Source organism: Sinocyclocheilus anshuiensis, unplaced genomic scaffold (assembly GCF_001515605.1).
Source record: "Sinocyclocheilus anshuiensis isolate Anshui unplaced genomic scaffold, SAMN03320099.WGS_v1.1 scaffold119, whole genome shotgun sequence".
Lineage (NCBI taxonomy): Eukaryota > Metazoa > Chordata > Actinopteri > Cypriniformes > Cyprinidae > Sinocyclocheilus > Sinocyclocheilus anshuiensis.
This window is the reverse complement of record NW_015549581.1, coordinates 624054-639451: the sequence shown is the minus strand read 5'-3', so window position 1 is coordinate 639451 and position 15398 is coordinate 624054. Positions and strand designations below refer to the sequence as shown.

General features: G+C 34.1%; 2 protein-coding genes across 5 annotated transcripts in view; both read right to left on the bottom strand.

Annotated features, from left to right (window-relative positions):
• The window catches only part of LOC107657769 (copine-3-like), an 18206-nt gene extending 4749 nt beyond the window's left edge, over positions 1-13457 (bottom strand). The window contains exons 1-16 of one of the 4 annotated variants that reach the window (XM_016445997.1): positions 10417-10644; positions 8819-8959; positions 8548-8727; positions 8376-8450; positions 7709-7780; positions 7550-7630; positions 7358-7447; positions 5141-5239; positions 4965-5051; positions 4805-4864; positions 3605-3738; positions 3193-3247; positions 3063-3114; positions 2844-2977; positions 2530-2766; positions 794-914 (exon numbers count right to left, since the gene is read on the bottom strand). In XM_016445997.1, coding sequence (XP_016301483.1) covers positions 804-914; positions 2530-2766; positions 2844-2977; positions 3063-3114; positions 3193-3247; positions 3605-3738; positions 4805-4864; positions 4965-5051; positions 5141-5239; positions 7358-7447; positions 7550-7630; positions 7709-7780; positions 8376-8450; positions 8548-8727; positions 8819-8959; positions 10417-10521 — 1713 coding nt within the window. In that variant the 5' untranslated portion in view covers positions 10522-10644 and the 3' untranslated portion in view covers positions 794-803. Of the gene's footprint in view, positions 1-793; positions 915-2529; positions 2767-2843; positions 2978-3062; positions 3115-3192; positions 3248-3604; positions 3739-4804; positions 4865-4964; positions 5052-5140; positions 5240-7357; positions 7448-7549; positions 7631-7708; positions 7781-8375; positions 8451-8547; positions 8728-8818; positions 8960-10416; positions 10645-11106; positions 11365-13439 lie in introns of those variants that run through there. The other 3 variants (XM_016445999.1, XM_016445998.1, XM_016445996.1) reach the window with 3 other exon arrangements.
• LOC107657772 (cAMP-responsive element modulator-like) overlaps positions 11866-15398 on the bottom strand; it is a 6588-nt gene continuing 3055 nt past the window's right edge. The window contains exons 2-3 of the mRNA XM_016446005.1: positions 13440-13590; positions 11866-12940 (exon numbers count right to left, since the gene is read on the bottom strand). Of these exons, the coding sequence (XP_016301491.1) occupies positions 12796-12940; positions 13440-13590 (296 nt within the window). The 3' untranslated portion in view covers positions 11866-12795. The remainder of the gene's footprint in view (positions 12941-13439; positions 13591-15398) is intronic.

The window sequence follows — 15398 nt, the reverse complement described above, 5'->3', positions numbered from 1 at the left end:
TATATATATATATATATATATATATATCATACAGTATTTATTATATTTATATATTTATTAATATTTTGAATTAGCTTTTATTTTTTAGTTTTCATTAGTTTTAGTATTTCTTTATGCACTCGTATCATTTTTAGTATTTTTTTTAATTTAAATTATTTTTATTTCAGTTTTAGTAACTAGCACTTATTTTAGTTAGTTGCCATTGCAAAAAAATAAATCATCTAATATTTTTCTTTATTTCAGCCTAATTTCAATTTCAGTTTTACTTTTAGTTATAGTCAACATTAACAACACTGGTTAGGGACTAATTCAAATCAATTATAAGTATTAATAATCAATAAGTATTAACACTATTAAACCAACAACCAAAACCAAAATATGGTTTAATATTGTATAAATAAAAGCTAGCTATCCACTGACTAATCAGACATGGATTTATTTTTCCTATTATGAACGTTGCCACAGAAACAAATCATTTTAGAGTCCAAGGACTTCAGTTTCATAATTCAATATGACATGAATGCAGCATAAATTCAACATGCTTTAGGAAAACCTCCTGTTTTAAGTTCAAAGTATCATTCAGCATCTTCCTTTCCCTCAGTTTGTGATGCCATTTTACAGCAAATATGGCATCCATGACTATTAACCCTGCAACAACGATGGCTACTTTCAATAAAACAGATGAATATGACTGCTGTGACAGCTGAATGCTTTGTGAAGCGGTAATGTGCATTAAATCATTCAGACAGGTGCATGACAGAGTGTCAGGTGCAGATAAAGAAGAGAGCCCTACATGTTCATGTCTATGATTGTTTTGGCTCTTGTGGAGGCGACAGGTTTATATATCTGAAGTAGGACGTGACTTGTTGTGGTAATTCTGCCAGTACACATTGGGCAAGCATTTCCCTGGGCGCCTGAAATGAAATGGACACAAAGGCACAGGTGAGATGCAACAAGCCATAACATGTGGTAGATATATGGGACCAAAACATTATAAATATAAGTTTGTGTTGTGTTCGGCTCTGCTCAGTGTCTACTGGCATAAACAATTATGAAAAGGGTTGGGAACTTGTCCGATAAAAAAAATACAAAAATAACAGAACCGAGAGTTTTCGCATGTTCATTAAGGCTCATTCACACCGAGAGCGATAACTATGTTAGAGTCCACATAAACGTACGCCTTTTACTCACAGATGCGTACTGAACGCAGTTAACACCACTACCAAATCTATAGCGCGAATCATACAGAACAACAGGTGGACTCCGATTCCCGAACAAATGACTCTTATGAGCTGGTCATTTTTAGTGAATCAAAAACTGGACCAGAGTAATCCAAATGACTCCTGAACAAATTACTCTTATCTGCTGGTTATTTTTAAATGAATCAAAAACTTACAGCGTGACCAGCATAATCCAAATGATTCTTGAACAAATTACTCTTATGAGTTGGTTATTTTTAAGTGATTTAAAAACAAAGTGTGACCAGTGTAATCCAAATAAATGACTCCCATGAGCAGGTTCTTAGTGAATCAATCACTTTTCATCCGTGTGACGGAAACTAGTGGATACTGATTGCTTTTTCACATCTTTTAGTTAAAAGATACAGTAGTATTTAAAAAAATATAATAAAATTATGAAATTTGTTACCTCATCTTTTGTTTGATTGTGTTATGTAATACACAATTATATCTATGCTACCCTTAAAAAAACTAAATTTCATTCATTCAGACCGTGATACTTTTTGCAAGAATGGTTGCTATGGGGTGGAACATTTCCAAAAGTTATATATATATATATATATATATATATATATTGCATCTTTCCCAAAAAGACTCATGGCTGTATTAGATCAAAAGGGTGCTTCTACTAAATACTGAGCAAAGGGTCTGAATACTTAGGACCATGTGCTATTTCAGTTTTTCTTTTTTAATAAATCTGCAAAAATGTCAACAATTCTGTGTTTTTCTGTCAATATGGGGTGCTGTGTGTACATTAATGAGGAAAAAAAATTAACAAATGATTTTAGCAAATGGCTGCAATATAACAAAGAGTGAAAAATTTAAGGGGGTCTGAATACTTTCCGTACCCACTGTATATATATATACACGCATATAATATAAAAAATGAACTGTTAAAGAACCATAAGTGTTAAGAAGATTTGAACTATGAACTAAATTGATAATTGCAATCCCCATCCCTAATTTTTTTACCTTTACCTTTTTTATTTTTTTATGCAAATAAAATGTTAAAAATAAACATATAGGCCTCATATATGTTTACATCAATGAAAATAAACACATAAACAAACATGAATGATACTCCATGATACACCAATTACGTAGTTCTTTTTTCTTCAAAATGGCTGTAAAAATACTACAGTATGCAGCAAAACAAAATAATAGAATCCAAAATAAGATCTTAGAAAACACCTAGAGCTGCAAGAGATAGGCCCCAAAAAGGAAAAAGCCAAAGCAAGAGCAAGCCCAAATTAGCTGTGTACTAAACTCCTCAGACTGGTTTTTCACTCACGTTCTGGAACTTTCTGAAGGGCACAAACTGCACAATGTCACGTACGGCCGGTTCTCCCGTGATAGACCTCAGTCGCCCGTCATCTCCGTCCAGAATCTCCATATCTGTGAAGTCGGCTTTGCCTACGCCCACAATGATGATTGACATGGGCAAGCGGGAGGCGGCAACTATGGCTCCACGCGTCTGGTCCATGTCCGTGATCACTCCGTCCGTGATAATCAGCAGGACAAAGTATTGCTGAAACAGATAGGGGCGGAGTCAGAAAGACATAAAGCGTCAGTGCATAAAATATTTGGGTTTGGGTTGAATCTCACCGATGCTGTGTTCTGCTGTAAAGCCTGCTGTGCGAAATGAGCCATGTGGTTAATAATGGGAGCAAAGTTCGTAGGCCCGTAAAGTTTGACCTGAGGAAGGCACATCCTGTAGGCCTCCACCACACCCTCCACACCTATAAGAAGAGAAATGCAACTTCCTGGTTATACACATAATTTCCTGTCAAGTGCAGGGGGTTGAAGACTGATATTGTGACATACCAGCACAGAATGGATTTGTGGGATTGAAGTTGAGAGGAAACTCATGAGACACCTGGAAAAAACAACCCTTAGTAAACTGAAGCTTCTGGGAGTTTGTCACAGCAACAACAGCAGATGTAATTTCATCTACCTGCCATGAAGGTGGAATCTGGGCGCCAAATCCAAACGCAGGAAACATTTTATCACTACAGGATATGAAAGAAAGAATAAAAGTGAAAGTGACGTGACATGTGGCCAAGTATGGTTACCCATACTAGGAATTAGTGCTCTGCATTTATCCCATCCTAAGTGCACACACACAGCAGTGAACACACACACCGTGAACACACACCCCGAGCAGTGGGCAGCCATTTATGCGGGAGCAGTTGGGGGTTCGATGCCTTGCTCAAGGGCAACTCAGTCGTGGTATTGAAGGTGGAAGAGAGCGCTGTACATTCACTCCCCCCACCTACAATTCCTACCGGACCTGAGACTCGAACTCGCAACCTTTGGGTTATTAATTGATAGTCTGATGAATAAATATATTGCTAGTGTCCTTGTACCTGTCATAGTCCTGGACCACGAGGCCAACTGACCAGATGGCTGAGAGATATTCATTCACACCTTGAGGACTGATGTAATGTAAAGAATCAGGTGACCTGGGGTCACCATTTGACCCTGTGAAGTCTATGCCCACCTAGAAGAAAGATGTGAAGCACATGGGTATGACACGAGTAACCATGCTTCAACATGAAGGAATATAATTCATAGACATAATATATGCTGTATAATTCTATGTGAGTATGTCTGTCTTTTTATATATCATAACTAAAATAATAGATAAATATTTCATTTACATTCAAATAAAAAAAATGTATTTAGTATTATTATTGTTGTTTTTATAAATCATATAATATAATATATATTATAAAATATTGTTCCAACATAAATGAATTCTGAGACATAATATATACAAACATAATCCTAAATAATAATATAAAAATAATTTATATTAAAACATAAAAATGTATTTATTATTGGCTATAATTATTGTTTTTATAATAATACACTGATATAGCTTTTGAAATATATATTATAAAATATTACTACTATTTATCTATACTAAATTAAACAAATAAATAAAAAGATAATAAATAAATAAAACAATTATTACTTATATTGTAAATTGTATATTGTATTTATTATTTAGTATGATTTATTTTTATAAAAAGAGTAGTTTTGTATTTATATTATAAAATTTAGAATATTTTTTTATATTTAATTTAAAATATTGCTCCAACATGAAGGAATTTATTTATTTTATAGATACATAATACATGCAATATTATTATAATAAACAAACAAATAGAAAAATGAAGTCTAGAGAAGAATATTTTGAGAAATGTTAGACTATATACTTAATTATATTTGACTTGTTACCTGTTAGTGATGTCTTAATTATTTAATGTGTTTAAATAAACATTTATGAAACAAGTTATGACAGTCACTGTGTAAATGATTATATTTCAACAACAAATAGTAATTGTATCATTTAGAAGTTAATTCAAAAACGGCATTATGTGCAATTTACATGTTTGCAAAGGCTACAAATTTTGAATTTGAATGTTGGTTATTATAGTTAAAAATAAACAGTAATTGAATATAAGTTTGGGCTCTGTTGTTAATTGTAACATTATAGTAGGCTAATGTAAAAGGGCTCCCTACATTTTTGTGAAAAAATAAATAAATAGTTAATGACTTACAGTGAAATTTATCTGGCAGCCTCCCATGATGTAGTCCAAAAAAGTGTATTCCCTGGTAATCTGAGACAGCAAACACAATCATGTCTAGAAATGTTTGCATTGGGTTTAATATTGAATGTTGAGAATAAAATCAGACGAGTGTGTTTATGTGACACAGTACCTGACAAACCTTCACACTCACGACTCCAGAGTTCTTATAATTTTTCTTCTTCTGTTTCTTTTTACTGTTTATGCACTCAAACTCTGCCTGCAGGACAAAAATCAGCTTCCTTAGTTCAGAAACATTCAGACATTCATTAGGTAATGAAATCAAAATTGCGTTGAGGATCATCTCACCGGAGCGCTGCGGGATGCCTCTTGCAGACGCTTCATATTGGTCTCAAAAATCCCTATCAAATCATGAGATCCATCGTTGTCATAATCGTAACATTCAATCTAAAGAGGGTTGAAAATACAGCATGAAGTGATCTGAAGTGAATGAGATTAGAGGGTAAAAGAGGAGAATTTAGAGAGGTCATGCAAAAAGTCCATCAAATGAAGAACCATAGCACAGGTCTATTGGTCTCTTCATTCAAAAATTAGTAAGACACCACCAGAACAGCACACCAAACAGGATATCTCTGAATGAATAGATGAAAGATGTTGGATGCCCTGCCACTTTCCACTGCCCACATTTCATAAGGTTAGATATATATGGAAGCCCGTTTCCGCCACTGAATAAAAAAATTAAAAAGTTAATTGTGACTTTTTATCTCATAATTCTGACTTTTTTTCTCATAATTGCGTGATACAAACTCACAATTCTGACTTTTTTTTCTCCGAATTGCGTGATATAAACTCGTAATTGCGTGTTATAAAGTCAGAATTGCGAGATATAAACTCGTCAGAATTGCGTGATATAAACTCGTAATTGCGTGTTATAAAGTCAGAATTGCGAGATATAAACTCGTCAGAATTGCGTGATATAAACTCGTAATTGCGTGTTATAAAGTCAGAATTGCGAGATATAAACTCGTCAGAATTGCGTGATATAAACTCGTAATTGCGTGTTATAAAGTCAGAATTGCGAGATATAAACTCGCAATTCTGAGAACATATCAGTCCCCTCCCCCCTCAAAATTAAACTTTAACTCGCAATTGCGTGCTATAAAGTCAGAATTGCGAGATATAAACTCGCAATTGCGAGTTAAAGTCCAATTTTGAGGGGGGCGGGGACTGATATGTTCTCAGAATTGCGGGTTTTTATCTCTGACTTTTTTTGTCGCAATTCGGACTTTTTTTTTCCCAATTTTTTTCGCAATTGCGAGAAAAAAAGTCAGAATTGCGAGTTTTTATTTTACATTAACTCTGTTTTGTGTAATGCAGAAGAAAATTAAAATATCTCAAATTTTTCAAGTAAAATAAAACATTTAAAAAATGACAATTAATTATATAAAACTTAAAATTTTCATTTGTACTCCATGACTTCCTACTGAAATACAGTAGCTAATAGCATTCTGAAAAGTTATATTATTTGATTTACAGCAACTCTAGTTAATATGTAATGCAAAATAAATAAAAATATTTTTTATGTAAAATAAAACATTTAAATAATTACCATAAATCATATACAATTAAAATTTTCATTTGTACTCCATTACATAGTATTCATTAACAGTATTCTGAACTTAGTTATTTATTTGATTTACAGTAACTGTTTAATATGTAATACAAAATAAATAAAAATATATATAATTTTATAAGTAAAAAACATGTATTTAATTACAATGAATTATATTCAATTAAAAAATTACAATTATTAATGTAATAACATAATTTATATATGTTATATAATGTTTATGTTATACATTTACATCATGCTTTTACTGCTTATATAAGCTACATGTTTTTTCCCCACAATGCTTTATCCAAAATAATGGGGTTTGACAGAAAGTCCCTCCAGTTTGTGTTCAACAATATTATTAGACCTTTAGCCTTATTAATTCACCTTTCATTCATTACTTTTATAACAATTTTTGTAACTATTTAGTTATGGTTTCTTTAAAGTTCAGATTTAACCTTTCAAATTGTAAGGTTTTAAAATGCACAGATACAAATGCCACTGTTTCCTGAGAATGACCCTACTAGCTAAAGACTTCAACACATGAAAAGGGTTGAAATGACCTCATTCAGGAAACAACAGTTGGACAGAATAGCTCTATACTGATCTATGAAGGACAAACCAGCAGCTATTCAGTGACACACACATTTACAAACGAAACAGCCGTTCTGATGAAAAATACCTGCTCTTTCCCCGACAGTCAGTCTCCCTTTAAGATGCTTTTGCAAGAAAAATCACAAAAGTCATGAACACTGATTGTAAGCCACCAAACACCCTCTGACTGACAAACCAAAGCAAAGCCAGAGTTTTACAGCCTCTCCACAGTCAAGCCAGAACAATTACAGATCGTTAATCCATGAGGCCAGCCTTTTATATGACACTTGTGTTAGCAACAGAGAGCTTTTTAATGTTATAAAATAACTTTTATAACTGCCAGTGAACACAGACTCTACCTTGATTGGTTTCTGCATGTCTCCTGCACAGAGAGACCGTAGAGGGATTTTAAAAGGCTTCCAGCAAGGATTCAAGTTATTCTTCACCACCTGGTATGAAAGATAACCATTAACATTCACAATAAACATTAACAACAACCATTCAGAGAGTTAATACTCCACATCTAAACAAACACACAACACACAATGCACCTCAGTTCTGTGAGCAAGCTGCCAGCCTGTTTCCGTCTGCCTGTAAAATTCCAGGTAGGGGTCTGATTTTCCAAAGAAATCCTGCAAGGAAACCCAAATTTAGACACTGAATGCATTTTACAGTTTAAAAGTAAAGCAAACTCACATCTCATGTCTTACCTTATTGTCCAGTTTTCTGGCCTCCATCTCAAAATTCACTACTCTGTTGTCCTTGATTTCCTCTGCACTGATCTGAAGTGAATATAAATATACAAATATTTGCTGTTTAATCTTTTATAACTGGTTTAGTGAGTAAGGACGTATTAAATTGATCAAAAGTGACAGTAGGGGTTTTTAAATATTTCTATTTCAAATAAATTCTAGTCATCAAAGAACTGTTTCAACAAAAATATTAACTAGCACAAAAAAATTCTGAACATTGATAATAATAATAAATGTTTCTTGAGCAGCAAATCAGCATATTTTCTGAAGGATCATGTGACACTAAGGACTAGAGTAATGATGCTGAAAATTCAGCTTTACATCACAGGAATAAATTACATTTTAAAAATAACGCAGTTATTTTAAATTGTAACGATATTTCACAATATTACTGATTTTACTGTATTTTTGACTAAATAAATGCAGCCTTGTTGAGAAAAAGAGACTTTTAAAAAATCTGTATTATATAATAATGTAAAAATCTGTATTATATATTAAAACAGTCCACCATCAATTATTTCCACAATAAGCTGATGTTCTTTATGTCACAACAACTTTATGGAAAAATATTATTCTCTAGCAACCACATCTAGAGTAAATATGATGAAATATCATGGACATTCACCGTAATCGTTCCCTTTCCTGCAGGTTTTTTGTTCTTCAGCACCAAAGGTCTCGTCAGCTTGCTACTGGAAACAATCTGTGTAGAAATAAAAAAATTAAAAAACACATCAGACAATGTCACGGAGGAAAAAGTACTTCAAAACATGGATGTTTAGGATCTTTGGTTGTCTTACCTGTCCCAACGAGCACTCGAACTCACCCAGGAAGTCGTCATCGCTCAAATCGATGGTTTTATTGTCAATATCGTAAAGGCAGAATCTGAGTTTCTGAACAACCTCAAAGTAGTAATCGACAACAAACTTCTTGGCAAATTTTGGGCTTAAGCAGTTCTTAACCCTCTCAGTGCGATCGACCTATGAAACAAAACATTCCAATTCCCAAATATGCACAGGCATTCGCATAGATATTTGAACTATTTGCACAACAAACAACAAGTGACCTGACCTCAAACCACTGGTTTCCTGATGTGTTCATGAGCAGGACACACAGCGGGTCGGATTTGGACCCCACATCCATGTCCAGCAGGTTTTCACAGGAGACCGTCAGCTCCACCTTGGTCACACACGACGTTGCCATTGGACTGATCTGTTTACATGAAAACTTGGTGAATGTGCCATGAGAACTGAAAGCTTTTGAAAAGCTTTTTTGCCACAAACTTGTAGATAGTCATAGGAACAATCCAGTGGTTTCTGTATTTCCCTTTGTGTTCGATAACATTGCATGCTGTGGCCTCTGTAACCACTATTTAAGTAGGCCAAACTGCAATATATATATATATATATATATATATATATATATATATACAGTCGTGCGCGTGTATATATATATATATATATATATATATATATATATATATATATAATAATGGACTCAATTTCATAGGGCTAGTTGTTAGCACCTAGACATGTACTGGTTGAAAACACTGTGACAGAGTAAGTTTTAGTTTCCCACGCTACTTATTTGTTTAAATAGCCTAACTTGTCAGAACACATTCTGATTGAATCAGACCGGTTCTGTATCTAAAGAATGACAATGTGTTTAGTTTAGAATCAATAATGGATTTATTTAGTGTCGCTGATGTTGTTTCATTTTAAATAGTTGTTTATTATGAACTAATAATGGTGACTAGCATTCACTCTGCTCAAATAAATTCATAGCAGACTCTGATTTAGGTCATATCTCATTTGTACTCTATACAGTCTATACTATATTCATTTGTACTCTATAATGTTGCTTGTTTGTTTTTTTCAAAGCCCATTTCATTTAAATGAACAATTGGAAACAACACTATTTTGCAAATCTTAAGTCAACTTGCAACTAGTTGCAACATAACTGTTCACACAGATTACTCAAGTCTCTCTAAGGCAAATAATGTATTTAAATTGTGTTGTGTATGAAAGTATATTGAGTAGGAAACTTGAATAATATATTCAACATAGGTTTACACTGTAAGATTCTGTAAGATTTATTTATTAGCAGTTGTTTTATTTAGACAATATGTAGTCTGTTTTTGTATTTTCTCTACATTATATATTTTTATACAATACAATTTTAACTATATTTTTTGCTGCAACTTTGTAATTATAATGGTAACACTTATTAGTTGGTATTAGTTAATGCATTAACTAAAATGAGCAATAAATTTGATACAGTACTTATTAATCTCATTAATTTTAGTTAATGTTATCTCAGGTTCTTTAAATAATATTAGCAGAAACAACTTTTGATTTTAATAATGTATTAGTAAATTAACATTAACTGAGTTTAATAAATTCTTCAGAAGTATTTTCCATGTGAACAAATGGAACCTTACTACTTAAGGTGTTTTCATTATAATACTGTATATCAGTTTATTTAAATGGCTAACCAGTTATACTTTGTATTATAACATAATAATAATATTATAAAATAATATTTTAGTGTATAATCTTACTTTAAGAGTGAATTATATAGTAGTCTGATTGATAGGTGGTGTTTTCGTGCAGAAGGGTGTGTGTGCTTGGGCAGAATGAGCTGTAGGCTACAGTAATTTAAACAGAAACCTTGAGCATGAGAGGAGGTATGTGAGGAGTCACTGTGCGATTCTGTGTGGGAGGAACAATGGAGGCTCTTGAATGCAAAACTTGACTTAATATCAGTGCTGTCATTACATGTCAGATCTCACCACTGATCATAGATTTCTAAGACGTTTTATAGGTGGTTATTAAGTGAAATGGCATTTAAGTTATTTACCCATACTGAACGTAGGGTACTATCAAATGGTAATAGAACACAAGTTTTCCTATACACTTAGTACTACATGATCAGCATATTTGTGTACTATGGTATGTACATAAACTCCAAGGTACTTCCCAGAATAACTGGTACATATCCAAAAGAAACATGGTATTACCCTGGTATTATTATTACTAGCATTAAGCTATGCAGAAACATATTCACTTAAATTACGCAAAAAAAAAAAAAAAGTATAATCAAACAAAAATAGGAAAAAGTTCTGCTTCTCTCATCTATCAGCATAGTCTCCAATAATAAATTTAGCCTACATGCTATAAAAACCTTTTTTCTTTTGCATTTATGAAACATATGGAATGCATCTTTATTTACCGTGACGTCATCATCTGTTTTGCCGTTACGCTCATATAGCTATGGAAATAACTGCATCAACTACAGCAACACTGTAAGGTAAGGATCTCGATTTTATGCCACTAAAAGTAACGTTATGAATATCTTACCTTGAATCGTTAGTAGTTGGCGTCTGACTGCGTAACTGCGGTACTAATTTCGGTTTAGTCTGGTTTATTTTTCCTGGTGTTTCAGTCTCCTCGATGTTGGGAAGCCTGCTGTTATAAATGTTGTTAGAAATAACAACCGAGTCCCTAAAATCTAATGTAAAGCGTCTGTTTTGATCCGTTCTTGCGTCGCCCCTCTGACGGTAAACTGCGCATGCGCAGTCGAATAGGAAACTACTCTGACAGCCGCAGCTAGTGGGAGTGTCTACACACAGATACAAAGATTGTTTGTTTTTGGCTGTTAAATTGTATCTGTAAAATTTATCTTGAACATTTCGAAATTATTTCTTAAATTACATTACTTAAATGAACATATGGTTAATCTAAACTATTTTTTAAATGTTTTATGTTTTAATAACCGGACTTGCTTTGTGCCTCTTGAGTAATCGTAAGAAATCAAAATACACTATTTCATGTACTAAAATGCTAAGACGTCATTATTCTATTGGTCCAAATGTCTTAAAAATTAGCATGAAATACACAGAGAACATTTAAAAGTAATTCTGTATTACAAAAACAATTATATTTAAAAACTTAATTTTCTGTAAAGCTGCTTTGCAACGATTTGTATCGTGAAAAGCTCTATACAAATAAACTTGAATTGAACTTGAAGTTACAGTGATTAATAACTGCACTGTGAAACATTTCCAAACACAGATCCCTCAACATAAAAAGCAACAACAAAACGCCACCAAACGGAGAGCTAGATACATTTATTTAAACAAAAGCTAAAGATAAACATAAAACTGTGCTGATAGTCTCAATGGAAACTCTGAAGGGCTGTACCACTTGAAAAAAACACCAGGAAGGATTCAAGAATATATTTGTTACGAACAATATTTCATTTTTGTTATAATATTTGGTATATTTAGTTACATTTTTTTAACTGAACTTTGGATTAATATGCTATAAACACAAAAACACTTCATCTATATAACACATATCGGTTTATCCTATATTTATTACAGTAAGTATATACAGTAGCTATATTCATATCAGTTGTGGAGCTGGTGTGTTTGTGAATGACTCATATAAGCGGTCCTTTGATATTAAATTAAATATTTCTCTTAAAGTAGATACAGTAAATATTTGAAATATATAATCCAATTGTCAATATAAAATCTTTAAAAAAACGCCTAATGAGAATAGGCAGTGCTGGTCTACTGTTCAATTTTCACAGAAGATATAAAACACACATATGGCACAACAATATTTTACAGTAAAACAGAATCAAAACAGATAGCAGCAGTCTAGTGTGCCACTAAATTGAATTGGACTTTCCAGCGTATATTTGCTTTAGACTGTCCAGCTCTTCTGTCATTTTCTGCTTCTGGTTTTCAATGATGGCGATGCGCATCTCTAAGCTACGCACATAGTCCTTCTTCCTGCGTCTGTACTCTTTGGCCGCCGTCCTGCAAAAGCACAAGCAACAAGGGCAACACACCACATTGACTGGCTCTGGAGCACTCGGGTCTCCAGCGTACACACATGCACACGTCACATAACACAACCATGCAGCTATCACCTTATCCGATTATTATTGTTACGAGCGGTGGCTAGACATTACGTGAAAAGCACGTTTGCTCTGTAAAGGGTATAGTCTTTCGTGTTTTGGTTTGCAATGGACTGTTGTTATTCGGTTTTGTGACAGTATAGGTCTTTAAGAGCCTTGAGTTCTTCAATAAGCGTCTTGTTTTGTTTTTCAAGCACGGCGACTCGGTTCTCGAGACATTTGACATATTCTTTCTTCTTCCGCCGACATTCCCGGGCGGCTTCCCTGGAAGCAACAACAGAGAAGCTCTGTGAGCGTGAATACTGTAAATCTTACATTGTGTTTACAGGTCCCACTTCATGCAAGTCAGAACTGCAGAGCTTGTAAAAGCAAGTCCAAACCGGGAAAACCTGAGTTGTGAATGAGTGGTTTTTTAGTTGCATGTATAACGCAAATGATTCCACAGGCTTGGTTTTTCCATTCTAAGCATCGTCATGAAACAAAGAAAGCTTTTAGCACATGCTCCACACACTGAGACATCATCAAGCATGATGCATTGATAGGCTACAAGCAAAGAATACAAGCCTTTGACCTCATCAGAAGTTGAAAGCAGACAAATGGATGCAACTGAAGAACATGTAAGGCCTCAGGTGCAGAAAGAACTGAGGAAAAGACCAAGCAACACACCAAGATGGACTGCAATGAGCTGCTATAATGATTTCATGCTCTTAGGCTACAGAATGCAGTAGTGATTCTGGAATAGGGAAGGGCGGCTGGGCAATACCTGTTTTTCATCAGTCGGAGTTCCCTCTTATGTGATGCTTCCTCAGTCAGCTGCTGAGGGCTTGGCAGAGAGCCGGGTGAGCCGTCCATTGCCTGGGAAAGGCCAGATGCAGGAGAGGAAATCTGATACGCAGACATACCTCCAGTGGTGGCTGCAAAAACACACCAACACGTTAGTTAACAGAGGAACAGTTCCCAATATTTTCAAATACATTATTTTACAGAACATTGACTGCATATTTTGTGTTTCCATCACCGCTAACAAGGATTTTGTTGCTGGCCCAGTCAGGCCAGTAGTTCAGATTTGTTCATGTTCAGAATATTTTCATTGACCTTACCACAAAAATATTTCAATATTTTTAATTTTCAATAAATTGTACAGTAACCGTTCTTTACAAAAGAATAAAACTGTTTAACCAACTAGCACAAAACTCTCTCATCATTTTTGCAAGCCCAGCACCTGCAATATTTAATCAGTGAAAGGAAGTGTGATATTGTGGTTATTGTTATGGCTGTTTTGGGTGTTATAGCCATGCTATGATATAACAACATTTTTCAAACAATACATGTCACAAAAGGAAGTGTATAAAAGCTTTTTGGTGCCAATAGATTAAGTAAGCAGAGGTGTAAAGAGTATCCAAAAACCATACTTGAGTAAAAGTACTGATGCCTTACAGTGAAAATTACTCCACTACACGTTACAAGTCACCAATTCCAAAACAACTTGAGTAAAAGTCTTAGAGTATCTGATTTTAACAGTACTTAAGTATTTACTTATACTAAATATAGGCTCAAAGATGCACTAGTCAAAGAGACATGCCAGTGAAAAACTATAATGTTGCGGAGAAGCTGGGGAAAAAGGCAGAGGCAAGGATTTATGTGCAGGTATTTAATTGGTAAACTAGAACAAACAATAAGCCAAAAACCAAAGGGAACAAAGAACAGAATGACTGGCAAACAGACAAACATTACATTTGACAACTCACAAGGAACTAAAGAAAAACTAAGGCTATATATACACAAAGGGGGCTAACAAGCTTAAAGTCCCCATGAAATCAAAATTAAAGTTTTTTGGGTGTTAGTATCAATATGTTAGTCTTAAGGTTATCTATAAGGCAGTGTGCTCCAAAACAGTGACAAAATTCGCATTTAGAAGATATAAGCATTCAAAGCTTGCAGTTTGTCACTTCTGCCAAAACGGCTCAACAATTTTTTTGACGTTGCATCGTACTTCAGCTTCTCATCAAACGAAGGGAGGCACACCTGTTGACTCTTGTGGAGTTGCTCTGATGGCCATGAGCACCAGGGGCAGTTTCACATCCCAGTCCTTTTGGTTAGCAGACACATATTTTCTTAGCATGCTGACCACCGTCCGATTTGTTCGTTCCACTTGGCCCGAAGAAATTGGATGGTGACTGATGTTCAGTTGTGCTTGTACTCCCAGAAGTTTCCAAATCTGCTGCATGATCTCTCACGTCTTTTGTAGCAGAAATAAACTTCTGCAGAAAAAGCTAGGTCCATGCAAAATGTAATGTGTAACTGCAACACTCATTTCAAATGTAGTCGAGTAAAGAGTACAGATACTCATTAAAAAATGTAGTTTAGTAGAAAGTAAAAGTTGCTAATATCTTTGATACTCAGTACAACTACAAAGTATCCAAAAAGATACTCAAGTATACAGTAACTAATTACATTTACTCCAATACTTTACACCTCTGTAAGTAAGTACGTAAAGAAAGAAAGAAAGAAACAAAAGAAAGAAAGAAAGAAAAAAAGAGAGTTAACATTATACTACAACAAGAACAACTAATTATTTTTCAGAACATTTACTGAAAGCATTTCTCCTATTTCCGATAACATGCACTACAAAATTCCAGATTGTCGAGAATGAGTGAAAACCCTGGCAGTTTCCAATAAACATGTCATGAGGCAAAGATGAATGACTTAATTCCTTTGACAT